General features: G+C 35.2%; 1 protein-coding gene across 1 annotated transcript in view; it reads left to right on the forward strand.

Annotated features, from left to right (window-relative positions):
* The window catches only part of RSPH4A (radial spoke head component 4A), a 17376-nt gene extending 6390 nt beyond the window's left edge, over window positions 1–10986 (forward strand). The window contains exons 4-7 of the mRNA XM_044675855.1: window positions 3610–4344; window positions 6322–6496; window positions 9728–9845; window positions 10728–10986. Coding sequence (XP_044531790.1) covers window positions 3610–4344; window positions 6322–6496; window positions 9728–9845; window positions 10728–10974 — 1275 coding nt within the window. The 3' untranslated portion in view covers window positions 10975–10986. The remainder of the gene's footprint in view (window positions 1–3609; window positions 4345–6321; window positions 6497–9727; window positions 9846–10727) is intronic.
* The last annotated feature ends 5688 nt before the right edge of the window (window positions 10987–16674 follow it).

A 16674-nucleotide genomic window follows, 5' to 3' on the forward strand; every position in this document is an offset into this window, starting at 1 on the left:
TATATATATATATATATATATATATATATAATTCTCAGTAGGAAAGTTCCAGTTAGCTTATCTGTATATAATGTATATGTTAGTGGGGGGAAAGAAGATGGATTTGATTCCATTGGTACTGGGAACCTCTTTTAAAATTCCTTGTACCTCGTCTGTGGTTTGTAGTTTGAGAAAATTAGGTGGGATATTGAAAAGTTAAGCAATTTGCCCAGGATCCCAGAGGTAGTATTTTTCAGAGTTAGTACTTGAATCCAAGTCTACCTGACTCCAAAACTGGATAGAGAACTAAGCCTTATTAGATAAAATGGTATCCAGTTTTCGAGGACCTTGGATGCTAGACTTGATATGATTTTAATTACCTTATTCAATAATGATTTGTGAAATGCCTTGTAGGTGCATAGTATTTACTTTGTATATATTTTAATATTTAGTGAATGGCGCCACATAATTGGCACTTAATAAGTGCTTCTTATGTGAAGTATGGTATAGTTCTGATCCTCCCCATCCTGGTAACCCTCCTCGGGATGCTCCCCAGCTTACCAATGCCCTTCCTAAAATGTGGTGTCTAGAACTTACTACGATATTCTAGATGTAGTCAAATCAAGATAAAGTAGAAATATCACACCTCTCATTCTAAACCCTAGGAATCTCTTAACATAACCTGATCATGTCGACATTTTTGGCTACCATATTGGACTACTCTCATTTAGAAAGCTGACACATTTTGAACTTGTAGCCCACTGTAAAAATAATATCGGTGAGCACACAAACAAGGACAAAGACCAAGAAAATAAAGGTTGAAAACTGATTCTTAGATACTTTTGATAGATGTTATCAAAAGTATCTTCAGTGGTAAAATGAAGTGAAGCTCAAAGATGAACTTCTCTTCAGGGCCGGGTGCAAGGAATGCTAAAGAGACTCTTGTTATAGAAAATTAAACTTTTTATTTAAAAAATATATATGGGTAAAAGGATTTCTAATTCTAAGAGATTCTAACTCCACCCAAATAAACTCCCAGGTTCTATAAGGAACCACTGTGGTTCACAGGTTAAGCTAATCATCCCTGATCTAACTAACCAAAATTATACTATTCTAAATAAATCTAACCACTCTAATTCTTAACTTCACCTTTAAGTTATAAAGATAACCAAGGCTAGTTGGTTGAGTCTCAACAAGAATCAGGTTAGGACTCTGAGCCTGAGACCAGGTTTTCATTGATTTTTTCAGAGTTTAACAATCTATACACAATAACAGATAAATAAATAGTGTTTCCCAATTTGGAAAAGAAAACACTCCCCTCCTTCAAGTCTTTCACTCAGTCAGAGATAGAGAGAGGCAAAGATGTTACCTTCTCTAACCCTGAGAGAGAAAGCAGCTGCATGTGGTTCTGTTGACTGCCAGAAGCCAACAACCAGAATGCCACACCCAGAGCATGTAACTGTCATAGAAAAAACAGTTATAACTGCCAACAGTTGAAATTAACACTCTCTCTCAGCTCTATTTGAAACTCCAATTCTTCCTCAAGACAACTTCTCTACTTATCTCTGAACACAAAAATAATACTTATTTTCTATCATCCTTATGCCATGAACAAAAAACTCGGGTCTTTTGCACAGAAATTGTTGTCTCCCATGTAACTCACTCTCTACATATGAACATGGACTGAATTGTAGGACATTATGCTTATCCTTATTAAATTTTATTTTCTTAGATTCATCTCATAATTCTAGTCTATTGAGGTCCTTTTGTCTCCTGATTTTCATGCAGTATTTTGGGTATTCATCACAATTACTTGTAGCCTGTAAATTAGATGCCATTACCCAAGCTAGGATCAAAATTAAAAATGGCACAGGACCAAGGATAGAATCCTTGGATCTTCTACTGGCAGTCTCCCTCCAAGTTTTTATCAAGTCTTCAATGATTACTCTTCATATGAGTCCACTCATTCAACTAGTTCTACTTTCATGATTAATTGTATATTCCATATCTATCCATATTTTCTACAAGTTAACATGGGAGACTTTTTCTTCTTTGTTTTTTCTTTTCTTCTCTTCCTTTCTCTTTCTTTCTATTCCTTCCTTGCTTCCTTCCCACCTTTCTTTCTTTCCTTCTTTTTTCTTTCTTTTTTTCTTCCTTCCTTCCCTCCCTCCTTCCTTTCTGGAAATGCAAGGGCCATAACTGGAGACCTGATCCAAATGCTAATCAGTATGGAAACTTTAACTTGTGCTGTTTTCCAACTTGGGCCAAGTTTGCTCCTTCTAAACATCCTGGTACCCCTATGCTCCTGGGTACTCACTACAATAAGTATCAGACTTATTGCAGCTCCAAACCCCCCCAACTCAAGTGATTCAATAGCCTCAGCCTCCCCTAGAAGCAAGGATTACAAGAATACAGCATCATGTCCAACCATGAGAGACTTTTTCAGATGCTTTCTTGAAATATAGGTGTGCCGTGTCTGTGATGTTCCTTTAAGCCTTGTCAAAGAAGGGGGGAAGTTAGTCTGGTTTGATCCATTTATCAATGGGTCGATAAATATAAAATTTCATTGGTAGAGGAAGTTCCTCACCTTGACTTTCCAATAGCCATGAAATCACAGGTCAATCTAAATAAAATATAAGATGATAAATTTGGGTCTCTTATTTGAGGACCAATCTATAAGTGTAAAAAAGCCCCATCATCAACATGCTCACAAATTGATGAGTTTTTCAGCTGCAGCTACTCACAAAGACATTACTTAAATATAGAAGTGTTATGATCTGTGTCCCTACAAAGGAATACCTATAAGAAATTAAATCAGAGATCCTTGAAATATCAAAGTATAAGATGACAGACTAAAAGCCTCATATATAAGTAATAAAAGAAGATATGAAATAGGAAAGTGATCAAGGTGTTATTGAGCCAAGGAATCATCCTTATGGCACAATATTGAGCTGAGACTTAAGAGAATTGAAAAGATAAACTGATGGAGAGGTTGGAGAAACAGCATTGAGGATATGAGCAATTACATGAACAAAGTATTGTGATTGAAATTAGAAAAACATTCTTGGGAATGCAGGCAAAGGAATGAAAATAGATTCACTTGTATTCAATGGTGTGTAGGAGCTAGTTCTATCTGCTTGTGAGATGATTGTTACATTTTCAGTGTAAGCAAATCACCTTAGAAATGAATAAGTGCTATCACAATCAATAAATATTATTGATTGCCTAGACTCTAATAATTAAAGATTAATAATAAAGAAAATAAATAAAAAATATAAATATAAAGAAAAATAAAGAAAATAAATGAAGATTAAATTGAAAAGTGTGTCACATTTTCCCCCTAGAGAGCTTTGTTGTTAAACATTTATTAGCATACTTCCATATTGTTCCATAAACATTGGAACTCTTCAGAATTGAAGCAAAAGGCTCAAGGAATAAAGTTATTACTAGGATGGAAGACTGGTGCATAATAATAATAATAACAATAACAATAATAATAATAACAATAACCCTTTACAATCATATAACCCTTGATAGTCAGCAAAGTGCTTTACATCTATTATCCCAATTGAGCCTTGCAGGACCCCTGCTTGTATTTGACATTTTAACTAATATATTTCTTTTTTCAAGGCAGAATCTCCTCTTCCAAATATAATGGAATCAGCTTTCTATTTTGAACAAGCTGGAGTTGGTTTGAGTACAGACGAAACCTACCGCATTTTTCTTGCCCTCAAACAGCTCACTGACACACAACCAGTACACACATGCCGCTTCTGGGGGAAAATCTTGGGTCGAGAAATGAATTATATTGTGGCTGAGGTGGAATTTCGTGAAGGGGAAGATGAAGAGGAGATAGAAGAGGAAGACATGACTGAAGAAAGTGAGACTGATGAAGATGAGAAAGATGAATTACCTAAATCTTCTTACAAAGGTACACAAATGATACCCAAAGAAGAAAACAGAACAGGTGCCAACAAGTATGTCTATTTTGTGTGCAATGAGCCAGGAAGGCCTTGGGTGAGGTTACCATCAGTCACGCCTGCACAAATTGTTATTGCAAGGAAGATCAAGAAATTCTTCACTGGGCGATTAGATGCTCCTATCACGAGTTATCCTCCCTTTCCAGGAAATGAGAGTAATTACTTGCGGGCACAAATTGCTCGCATTTCAGCAGGAACTCATATTAGTCCCCTGGGTTTCTATCATTTTGGAGAAGGCGAAGAAGAAGAAGAAGGAGAAGAAGAAGAGGCAGAAGGTGGACGGGACAATTATGAGAAGAATCCTGATTTTGAAGGCATCCGAGTGACTGATCTAGTAGAATCTCTGTCTAACTGGGTTCATCACGTGCAACACATTTTACATCAGGTATGCTCCTTGAAGTTCTCAATTTATCAGTCATTATTTATTTAATTTCTATTTCGTGGGAGGTAAGTGTTAGATAATAATCCCTTTCCTTAAGGAGTTTGTAGTTTGGCAAAAAAGATAAAGATACAAAAATTTCAACTAAAAATATTTGTATATATATGAATGCTAAATAAATAGTATTGATTAGAGACTTTCAAATTGGGTAGGAAGGAGGGAAATAAGCATTTATTGAGTGATTACCATGTTTTAGGCACTAAGTGCTTTATGAATGTTATTTCATTTGATTCTCCCTCCTTGAGAGGGAGATGACATCACTAAACCCATTTTATAGCTAAGAAAACCAAGGCAGACAGAAATTAAATTATTTGCCCAGGGCCACATAGCCAATAAGTCTGAGATTTCACTTCTTGACTACAAATCTTATCCATTGTATCACCTAGTTGTTTCAAGTGTACCACTTGTTAGTGTTCTGTGAAGTATTACAAATAAAATAGGATTTAGGTGGGTTTATGAAATTACTTTTTTTTTCATTCAAATTTTTTCATTCAAAAAATTTCATATTTTAAACTTCTGTAAGCATATTATTCTTAGGATCCTATTCTTTTTTTCAAATCACATTCCTATTTCACCACTGTGGTACACAAATCCCCAAATATCTTCAAGGACAGTATCAGAGAGCATATTGCTATTTTTAAGTTGAAAACATGCTACAATTATTTTAGCATAACCCACACAAGGAAAAACATTAAAAAGATAATGAGCAACATAAGAGGGGCATATCTCATTCCGTCCCATCTTTCCTCTCAATTCATCTTTTTCTCTTTTCCTTTCTCTCTTCTCTCTCCCCCTACTTCCCTTTCTCTCTTCTCTTTTTCATTTTATCAGGGAATGGAATTCCACTTGGAGAAACTACATCTGCTAATGCAGATTGGTGCCTGTTCTACATCACATTGTTTTGGAGTGTTCTCTGGAGTGCTAAGATGTTGTCTAGAGTTGTCTAGAATCACATAGTAGGTTCCAGAGCCAGAATGAACCTTTGACACATTGCAAATCTTGTCTTAATATATACTCATTTATTATGATAATTATATATATTTGCCTCTTCGTGTCGATCACTGATGAAAGAATGATTAAAAATACAAGGTATCCTAAAAGCTATACATATGTGAATATGTAATGTTTGTCTATTTTTCCACTTATATAATACATACATATACATTTATATACATATACACATATAGAGCTTAAAAAAAAAACCTTACCTTTTGTCTTAGTATTAATTCTAAGACAGAAGAGTGGCAAGGGCTAGGCAGTTGGGGTTAAATATGTGTCCAGGATCACATAGTTAAGAAGTATCTGAGGCTAGATTTGAACCCAGGTCTTCCCAACTCCATGCCTGGAGCTCTATCCATTTTGCTACCTAGCTGCCTCATTTGGAGTGTTAATAGCTTAAAAATGCACCAAGACTTTTTAGTATAACACACACACATATTCCATGAATTCAAGAAATTTGAAAATCCCTGTCTAACAATAATAGAATCAATAGATACAATCTACTTTTGCTTGAATTAGCTGGAGAATTGAACAAAATTCCTCTTCAAAGGATGGTTTTTACTAGAATTGTCATCATTTAATTAGATCTGTTTTTAACATAAGCTGTTCTGTGGTGCAGTAGAAATAATATTAAGTGTCCGATAAAAGAACCTGACTTTGGGTCTTAGCTTCATGTAAGAGGTTGTAGTTTATTATATGATGCTAGTTATATGATGACCAGCAAGTCGAAGCACTCTAAGCCTTTAGTTTCCTTATCTGGAAAATAGGAATAATAATCCCTGTACTATTTGCCTCCCAGAGTTACTATGAGGAAAATACTTTATAAACTCAAAATTTAACCATAATAGTGTGAATTATTATTATCACAGAGCAGCTATACATAAATCGGAAACTCTTATTAGCTTTCTAACATTTGTTACTTAGGGCCGGTGTAAATGGTTTAACCCCATACAAAAAAATGAAGATGAGGAAGCGGAAAAGGACGAAGATGAAGAGGAAGAAGAAGAGGAAGAGGAAGTAGAAGAAAAAAGAGAAGAGCCGGCTAACATAGAAAAAGAAGTGGGACCACCTCTTTTGACTCCAATCTCTGAAGATTTAGGTACTTTTATATATACATAGATTCATAATTTTAAAAAAAAACCATAAAATATATAGGATATATATATATTTATAATGTGCATATATGCATCCATACATAAACACGATGAGACATTGGCCTGTTTCTGATCTCTTTTCTGATAAACTGAAGTAAAGTGGAAAGAGCCCTGGATTTGGAATTAGAGAACTGGATGTGAAACCCCTCTCTGCCACTTATTAATTACATAATCTTAGACTCATCTTCCTGAGTTCAAATCTGGCCTCAGACACCTACTAGCCATATGACCACAAAGATGTCACTTAATCTTATTTGCCTCAATTTCCTCATCTATAAAATGAGCTGGAGAAGGAAGTGGCAAACCACTCCAGGATCTTTGCTGAGGAAACCACAAATGGAGTCCCAAAGATTTAGACAGGACTGAAAAATGACATAACAAACTTTGGACAAGTTTTTTGCTTTTCTGGAACTCAAGTTTCTTCACCTTAAAAATGGATAATTGCTGTTTACCTACCCCATAGGGTTGTTTGCACGACCTAAACGAAGTAATGGATTTAGAGTATTTTACTTTATTTTATTTAAAAACCTTTACCTTCTGTCCTAGAAATACTACTAAGTATTGGTTCCAAGGCAGAGAGCAGTAAGGGCTGGGCTTTTGGAGTTAAGTGACTTGGGTCACTGAGCTGGGTCAAACAGCTAGGAAGTTTCTGAGGCCACATTCAAACCCAGGACCTCCATAATCCAGGTCTGGCTCTCTACCCCCCTGCCCCTAATGTATTTTAAAGTAATCATGTCACTATCCAACTTTTAATTATTATCATTATTTTCTTCTGAGGCACCTGGGCTTCAAGGGGGATTGGAATATAGCAAAGCTTTGTTGACTGCTGACTGGTTAGAAACAATATAGAATATTGAAAAAAATGGGATTAGCTACGGTTTTCCTACTCAGCTCATATCAATGAGAATTGACCCATGTGGCAACTATAGTATGTATGCCATGGGTTATTGGTTCAATAAAATGCAGAATACATATACATATCTATATACAGTACTACCTACCTTAATTCAAATACTTATAACTTCTTCCTTATACTATTGCCATAGCCTCCTGATTGGTTTTGCTGCTTCAGCTCTCTCTCATCTCTGGTCCATTTGGCATCATTACCAATTTTCTGCTCAGTGAACTTCTATGGCTCCCTATTACCTCTAAGATCAAAAGCAAATTCCTTTGGCATTTAAAACTCTTCACAGGGGGGCAGCTGGGTAGCTCAGTGGATTGAGAGTCAGGTTTAGAGACGGAGGTTCTACTTTCAAATCTGACCTCAGACACTTCCCAGCTGTTGTGTGACCCTGGGCAAGTCACTTGACCCCCATTGACCACCCTTACCACTCTTCTACCTTGGAACTAATACACAGTATTGATTCCAAGACGGAAGGTAAGGGTTTTAAAAAAAAACTCTTCAGAACCAGTTTCCAACCTACCTTTCAAGGCTTGTGTGTAATTGGAATCTTGTGCCTTTGAACTACATTACCCAGGAGCCCACTCACTTCCGGTCGTTGCGTGCGGACGTAGGTGAGTGGGCTCCTGGGTAATGTAGTTCAAAGGCACAAGATTCCAATTACGACACGTGAGATGCTACTCCACCTTTTCCCATCCCTCATCCAGCCCATTCTTGTTGTTCCATGTACATGCGGTCCCATATTCCATCTCTGTGCCTCTGTAGAATCTGCCCTTCACGCTTGAACTCTGTCACCTCTTACTCTTAGAATCCAAACTTTTTTTTTTTCAATTAGCAGTTCAAATGGCTCCTACATGAAATCTTTCCTTTTCCCTCCACAGCTCCAGATACCTTCACCCTATTCTTGTATTTACTTTATATCATACCTATATGGGTACACATCTTCCCTGAGAGAATGTGAGCTCCATACCGCTAAGTACAGGGATTGTTTTATTATTACCTTTATGTCCTCAGCGTCTTACTACGATACCTGGCACATAGTAGGCAAATGTTATTTTAATTAAATTATTAATTTTTTGTTATTAAATTAGCATTAATTTTAAAATAATTAAAAATAATTAACATTAATTTGAAAATTAAATTGTCATTAAATTAACAAATGTTTGGTGGTTGATCGATAATACTAACTTTCAGATTTCTAACACTTTTCTCATCATTGTTATTCTTCCTTTGTTTCCTCACACTTAAGGTAGATTTGGAGTCAGTAGTCCTTGCTTTCTTTTACAAGACTTGACTTTTTCTTGTATAGCTTCTGACCTTACTCATTAAGCAGCTGTTCTCCTGCTTCTGTCATATCTTCTTGTATCATCTTTTTTTTTTTTTTTTTTAAATCCTGACCTTCTGTCTTAGAATTGATACAAGTATTGGTTCCAGGGTAGAGGAATGATAAGGGTTTGGCAATTGGGGTTAAAATGACTTGCCCAAGATCAACATAGTTAGGAAGTATCTGAGGCTGGATTCAAACCTAGGGCCTCCTGATTCCAGGCCTGGCTCTATCCACTGAGTGTGAAAATGGGATTAGCTCTTCCCTGCCCATTTTTAGATTTAATCATGAGAAGTGTAGAGGGGATCCCCATACTTAAGGATAAGTGGGGTGTATACACTTCTGGTGATTAAATCTAAAAATGGGCAGGGAAGAGTTAATCCCATCTTCTCATAAGCCACTTAGCTGTCCCATGTCTTGTATTTTTAGCAGATTCATAGAAAATGAGATGTTATGCCTATTTATAATGCACATCCTATCTATGCTATGGCTAAAAGTTTAAAAAATTGGGTTGGGGTGGAATACAGGACTATGATTTCTTAGGTCTAAAGAACTAATCAATTGGAAACTTCCTCCAACAATGACATTAGCAAATAGTCTATAATTTATGGTCATAGACCTATAGTTCTGAGAGCATAAATAATTTGTCTACAGTCAGACAGCTAATATGTGTCAGAGGTAAAACTTTAGCCCTGGATTTCCTGACTCCAAGGTTTGACTTTCTTTTCTATCTACTACCTAGTTTTGGTTCTCAAGAATTAAAAATATCTCAAATCTGAGCTCAGATACTTCCTAGCTGTGTGACCCTGGGCAAGTCATTTAACTCCCATGACCTAGCCCTTACTACTCTTCTGCCTTGGAACCAATACACAGTATTGATTCTAAGATGGAAGGTAAGGGTTTTTAAAAAAAGAATAAAAAATATCTGTCTTATATGTCTTTGGTTTATAGATATTCAGAACACACCTCCTTGGACAGCCCAGTTATCTTCAAATTTGATTCCTCAATACGCTATTGCAGTACTTCGATCTAACCTTTGGCTTGGAGCATATGCCTTCTCTGATGGCAAGTAAGTACCAACAGCTACATTGTAGTTTATCTTTTAATAATTAAAAAGATTCCACACAAAAAACCAGATCCAGAAGCAAAGAAAAGCAGATATTTTAGGAAATTATCTGGATAATTCCATCATTTTTCTCTTGTAGTCATCATCTTAATGTAATGAGACCAAAGATTCTCCACCTTTCAAATTATTTCATTAATTATTTCACTTATTCAATTTATTTTGAAGGAAAATCTAAACAGTACTTAAAATCATTTGTATGTAAGAGCTTTTGCTTTTTTTCATAGGCATGAGATGAAATATCTACAAAATGGGTAAAAGAAGGCTCTGGTAATTTTTTTAAGTGCAGTTTAGCTACAAATGAAGCATATATGTAAGCATACAAAGGTATGATCGAAAGGAAAGCAAATGCCTTTCCCTCACTTAAAACATAGATCTTTACTACTAATGTTTCTAATGACTTTACCAACATACAGCCAAGTTTCGAGAAGATTAATGGAATCTTTCAGTTCAGCCAAAAGATATTTAGCTAAATGAACTCTTTAGACAACATTTAAGAGACATAAAAATGTAATTGACAAATCTTTTGATTTTTCTCAATATCTCTAATATCTAATCCTAATTTTCTTGAGATATTTTCAGTTCACAAAAAACCTTTTCTTTGTGCATCAGGGCCAATTATTAATAATATTGATAGCCATTAGCTGTAGTACTTAGTGTAAGGAACTTTGGTAGGATAGATTCTGAGGTTATTTCATCTCTGTTACTTCTAACTGGAATTGTATTTAGGTTAGAGAAATATAAATTTCTTCAATATTTATTGTTATAACCCATTCAGGTCTTATTTTTTCCCTAAAACTTATATGGTGACCCTCCTTTTGTTTATAGAAAGTTTGAGAATATCTACATAGGTTGGGGTCACAAGTACAGTCCAGACAATTATGTGCCCTCGCTTCCACCACTTGTTCAAAAAGAATACCCCAGTGGGACAGAAATCATGGAAATGGACGACCCCACTGTGAATGAGGAGCAAGCTTTCCAGGTGGCCCAAGAGAAAGCTTTATTTGAATCTGGGAAAATTGAAGAGAGTGAAGAAGAAGATGATGAAGATGAAGATGAAGATGAAGATGACTAATAAGAATGGGAAAATGAACTCAGTACCTCATAGAGAAGTGATTTGGGGATACATATATAAGTGAAACTAATAACTAATCATGTTCAGAAATGCTATTCCTTAAAGATGTCAAATTTGGGATTTCCTATTTGAAGCTATTTTATGAATTTACAAATAGATATTTAAACGGGAGTGTGAGGATTAATGTAGCAACATTGATGCTATAGCTCTATAAAACATGCATAAAAATGAGTAAGGCACAGTGGGATAGAAAACAAGAAAAATCTTAGTTCTACTAAAATTAGCTGTGTGATCTTGGACAAGTTGCTTAGTCTCTCGGTGCTGCCTCTTTCCCCATCTCTAAGTCCTCATCAATTCTAAAATTCTGTGATGCTAAGTTCAATGATGTTGTGCAGAACGGTCTATTTAGAGGTGTTGACCTAGGTCTCATTTTGAGAAAAATTATTTTAAAATCCCAAGTTTTGATATTTTTGTTTTTTGACATTTCAAGACATATATAATACTAATATTAACTATATGAAAGACACATGGCTCTCAACATTCCTTCAGTACATAAGAAGCAGAGAATGAAAGAATAGGCATAGAAAACTTTTTGAGTTCTTCAAGAGAAAGCATCATATAGATCACAGGTTGATAGCCTAAAGGTCCACAGATTATGGATTTTAGGAGCCTGAAAACTTGGGTAGGGAAAAAAACACATTATTATTATTTTTTAACTTCCAACTAAAAAGTAACATTTCCTTCAATTATTTAAAAACAATGGGACAGTTAGGTAGTTCAGTGGCGAGAGCACCAGATCTAGAATTGAAAGAACCTGGGTTCAAATTTGGCCTCAGACACTTCCTACATGTGTGACCCTGGGTAAGTCACTTCTTAGCCCCAATTGCCTAATCCTTGCTCTTCTGTTTTAGAGATCTCACTGGGAAAGGAAGTAAAGGTTTAAAATAAATAGACAAATAAAAACATTATTCTGAGACTGCCAAAAGAATTTGTAACTCAAGAATTGTTACTAAATCTTAATGTAGATCTAGAGTATAAATCCTATTGCTATGTAATTAAGTATCAAAACAAAATCTCATTCAATAAAAAAGCAGAATAAGGCAGGAAGAGCCAGATTCAAGTTCCACTGATTGTATATACTAGCTATTTTACTAGTCAGTGCCTTTACTGTTCAATAAACATTTTTCAGTCCATAAGCATTTCTGTGGGATAGAGAGGCAAAAACAGTTTCTTATGCCTTCAAGGAGTTTACAACTAATTGGGGGACCATATTAATAAATGGGTACATAAAGAGTAGTTGGAAAGTACATTTAAAAAGCAAGGCTGTTAACATAAATTTTTACAAATTTACCTTCCCTGGGAAAAGGCCTTTAAATTCATATGGTTTACAAAACATTTCTACAGATATCATTAAATTGCATTCTCATAGCATGGAAGAACAGACACGATCTCTGTTGTATATGAGAAAACACTTAGAGAAATTTAGTGACTTGCCCCATACCCTATATCCTGTGTAAATGGCATGACACAGGAAGGAAAATGTGGAGATGACACTCAAACCAAGGTCTTGATTACAAACCTGCTGCCTTTTTTTTTTTAAACCTGTTGTGAGCTTTGGTTTATGTTGCTTTTAAAGTAAATATTCCAGTAAGTATTTGAATTCAATTGTTTTGATTATAACGATATGTTCAGGTAAAGTGGAACTATAAACATAGTTATCAGCCCCAGATAATATATTGTGATGCTACAGTGATTAAAATAGTCAATTTTGGATAAAATTTTGCAACTATAAAAAATGAACTAGGGAAATTTGATGAATCATAAGCTAAATCCAAATTTTAAAAATGGAATAAAATTTGTTTTGAAGAAATACCTGAATGAAACAGCTCCAGTGGAAACTAAACCTCAATTTTCTAAACCTTTTGAAGTAGGATATCAAAATGTTCAAATTATATTCATACTTCAATCTGTTTGAATTCCTGGTATGAAAACTGTGTTCAGTCATTTAAGGTAGTACTCGATTCTTTGTGACCCCATTTGGGATTTTTAGCAAAGCTACTGAAGTGCTTTGGCACTTCCTTCTCCTGCTCATTTTACAGATGAGGAACTGAGGCAAGCAGTTGAGTGACTTGCCCAGGATCACACTGCTAGTAAGTGTCTGAAGCCAAATTTGATTTTATGAAGATGAGTCTTCCTGATTCTAAGTCCAGTGCTCTATCCACTCTGCCACTTAGATGCTCCATGAAAACTAATACATTTCAAAATTCCAATTAATTGTCAACCCTTAAAAGATAATTTAATAATGTTGGAGGGGATGTGGCAAAATTGGGACACTAATGCATTGTTGGTGGAGTTGTGAACTGATCCAACCATTCTGGAGGACAATTTGGAATCATGCCCAAAGGGCTATAAAATTGTGCATACCCTTTGATCTGTTAATACCACTACTGGGTCAGTATCCCAAAGAGATAATAATAAAAATAGAAAAGATCTATTTGTACAAAGATATTCATAGAAGCTCTTTTTGTAGTAGTAAAGAATTAGAAATTGAGGGACTTTCCATCAATTGGGGAATGGCTGAATAAATTGTGGAACACATTGGTGATGGAATACTATTGTGCTCTAACAAATGATAAGCAAGATGATTTCAGAAAATGCTGGAAAGATCTATGGGATCTGATGTAGAGTGAAATAAGCAGAACAGGGAGAACATTGTACACAATAACAATAATTGGATGATGATTATCTATGAAAACTTGGCTACTCTCAGCAATGAAATGATCTGGGACAGTCCTGAAAGACTTGACAGGGAATGCTATCCACCTCCAGGGAAAGAATTGTTGGAGTTGTCTTTCACATCTGTGTTTATGGTTTTATTTAGGGGTTTTGGTTATGTATGAGTGTGCTCTTATAATAATGACCAATATGGAAGTGTGTTTTACATGACAATAAAATAAAATAAAAAGATAATGTAATAAAATGTCAAATTTAAATTTATTTCATGTGAAAATCAAAATATTTAAATAAACTTATTATTGATATTGAAATAAAATGCAAATCATACTAATCAGCAGTATTGTTGCTCAGGAAATTTTCAACAATGGCAATTTACATCTTATCTAAAGATAAAATTATTCTGTATTCTCTAAACATTTCTGTATAATTCCTATTTTATATGAGTCATTTGTATTTCCAATATATTCTTTGTGTTGAATTATTTCTTGTCCATGTTTTTGATGTTCCCAATGAGACTACAAATTAAAGGGAGAAGCCTAGAAAGTTTCTTATCTTTTATACCTCTACTGTCACTTACTATAATGTTCTATTTAAATTAGTTATCTCAAATCTTGCCACCACTTTCTAGATCTCTTTACATTTACTGCCTGACTTTTGATATGTGGCTAGTCACAATTCTTTGGCCTAATATTAATGTGTGCCACAAGATGTTGCTTATTGTTCCACAGCCTTTGATCTATTATTATCATTGGTTATTACTATTTTACAATGGCTTAAAACATTCTAGAGTGAACGGGACTTCTTTTTCTGGAGAAACTCCAAGAACTACCTTTTTAAAAATCTGTTATTATTTGTGATGGTTAATATTACTTAAAATAAGCAGTTCCCTCAATTTGATTGTTGGGACACTGAAATTAGACTTTTAGAGGCAGAAAGAACATGGATGGTCAATAATCACACAATTAGTCCTTTTGCTCAGAGATTAGGCCACATCTAAGGTCCCACTAGATAGAAACAGGGACTACCCAAGAATCTAAGCTTCACCTCCTAGATGGGATCCTTTCCACCACACTACCTCCAAATCTATGTATCCAAAAAGACTGAAGGTTTAAGAACTGCCCTAAGGCTTTTGGGATATGTGGAAATTGATTGGTTTTATATTACTGTAATTAATTTCTCTTTAATAATTGTTCGTATGGGATGAAATGCTTTATATTTCTAAAGCTGATATTGGAAGATTGTTTCATATTTCAACAAACTGAACCAGCTTTATGGCTTAAAGCTTATTGTTGGATGGGCAGAAGAAAAGGTACTCAGTACATACAGTGAGCAGTACAGAAATGTTTTTTATTTCAAATAAAAATCTATCCCCAGGCAGGCTGGATAGAATAGATAGGATCCATTAAGCTTCTTATGCTTTACAGTAGAATATCCTATCACATTTAGCTAAAGGGCAACTGGAAAAGACATTTTAGAGCAGCCAGTTTAAGAAGGTAGTGATAAAAATGTAAATCTGAAGCTGAATAGTATGATGAAAGTAAAATCTAAACATTTTAGACCATTTACCTGTTCTTTCTCAAAGAACTCCTATTTTTTTCTTTCCATACTTTCAACAGAATGAAAATGCAGGCTCAAAGTTGGAAGGGTGAGGTGGTTGTAAGGAATGAATTACCTGGCTTGTCTGTTGGTTAAGATATGATCTAAAGGTAACTAAAGGTTTTTGCTTCTATAACTGCTTTCCTGAGGCTAAAGTTAATAAAGTATCTTCTTAACTACTCTTAAAATATTAAATATTTATTGATTTAATTTGCTTTTATGTGATCTAAATTTTCTTCTGTACCTATCCACCTCTCTTCCAGAAAGTCATCCTTCATAACAATTTTTAATAGGAAAAAAGTTCAGCAAAATAGGTCAACATCAGAAAATGACATTATATGCAACATTCCATGTGTGTACCTACCACACAACCTCCACCTTTGATTTTTCTTGTCGTTTGTCATTCTTATCAATTTGCTGTGTAAGGTTGATTTACAACATTCTTTTATATAATTGTTAATAGTTTACAATTTTTTGAGGTTTTTTTTTTGTCAGATCCTTTGAACATTTACCTATTGGGTATGGCTGTTAGTATTTTATTTTTGGTGAGGGTAGGGAGGGTCTATGTAACTTAGATATCAAATTCCTATCAAATATTTGATATAAAGATTTTCCCCCAGTTAACTACCTTCCTTCTTAAAGTTGTGTTCAACTTTTTAGCAAGTTTTTCAGTTTTATGTAATCAAAATTATCATTTACCTTTTATAATTGCTTTTACCCTTTATCAGGAGTGGGGGAATGACTTGGTAAGACTAGTACAGCGGTCGGCAACATTTTTGGCCGTGAGAGCCATAAACGCCACATTTTTTAAAATGTAATTTCGTGAGAGCCGTGCAGTGCTCACAGTGCGCGCTCCTGTAACAGCTCCTGAAAATAAATTGACTTTATGGCTCCTGCAGAAAGAGCCATACGTTGCCGACCCCTGGACTAGTATTTTAAGAAAATCACTTTAGTGGTCCTGTAAAGGATGGAGTGGAATTGGAAAGGCTTGAAGTTGGGAGACTTTAAATTTTTGTTTTTAAACCCTTAACTCCTGTGCATTGGCTCCAAGGCAGAAGAGTGATAAGGGAGGGCAATGGGGGTCAAGTGACCTGCCCAAGGTCACACAGCTGGGAAGTGTCTGAGGCCAGATTTGAACCTAGGACCTCCCGTCTCTAGGCCTGGCTCTCAATCCACTGAGCAACCCAGCTGCCCCCATATATTAATTTTTAACTTATTGTGGAATAGTGTAAGACATTGCTCTAAGTCTAATTTCTGCCAGACTGCTTTCCACTTTTCCAAGTTATCAGAAAGGAAGTTCTTTTCTCGGTAATGTATAATTTGGCTTATTGAACCCTAGGTTGCCATTTGATTTTTCCTTTCTCCAGT

Source organism: Gracilinanus agilis, chromosome 4 (genome assembly GCF_016433145.1).
Source record: "Gracilinanus agilis isolate LMUSP501 chromosome 4, AgileGrace, whole genome shotgun sequence".
Classification (NCBI taxonomy): domain Eukaryota; kingdom Metazoa; phylum Chordata; class Mammalia; order Didelphimorphia; family Didelphidae; genus Gracilinanus; species Gracilinanus agilis.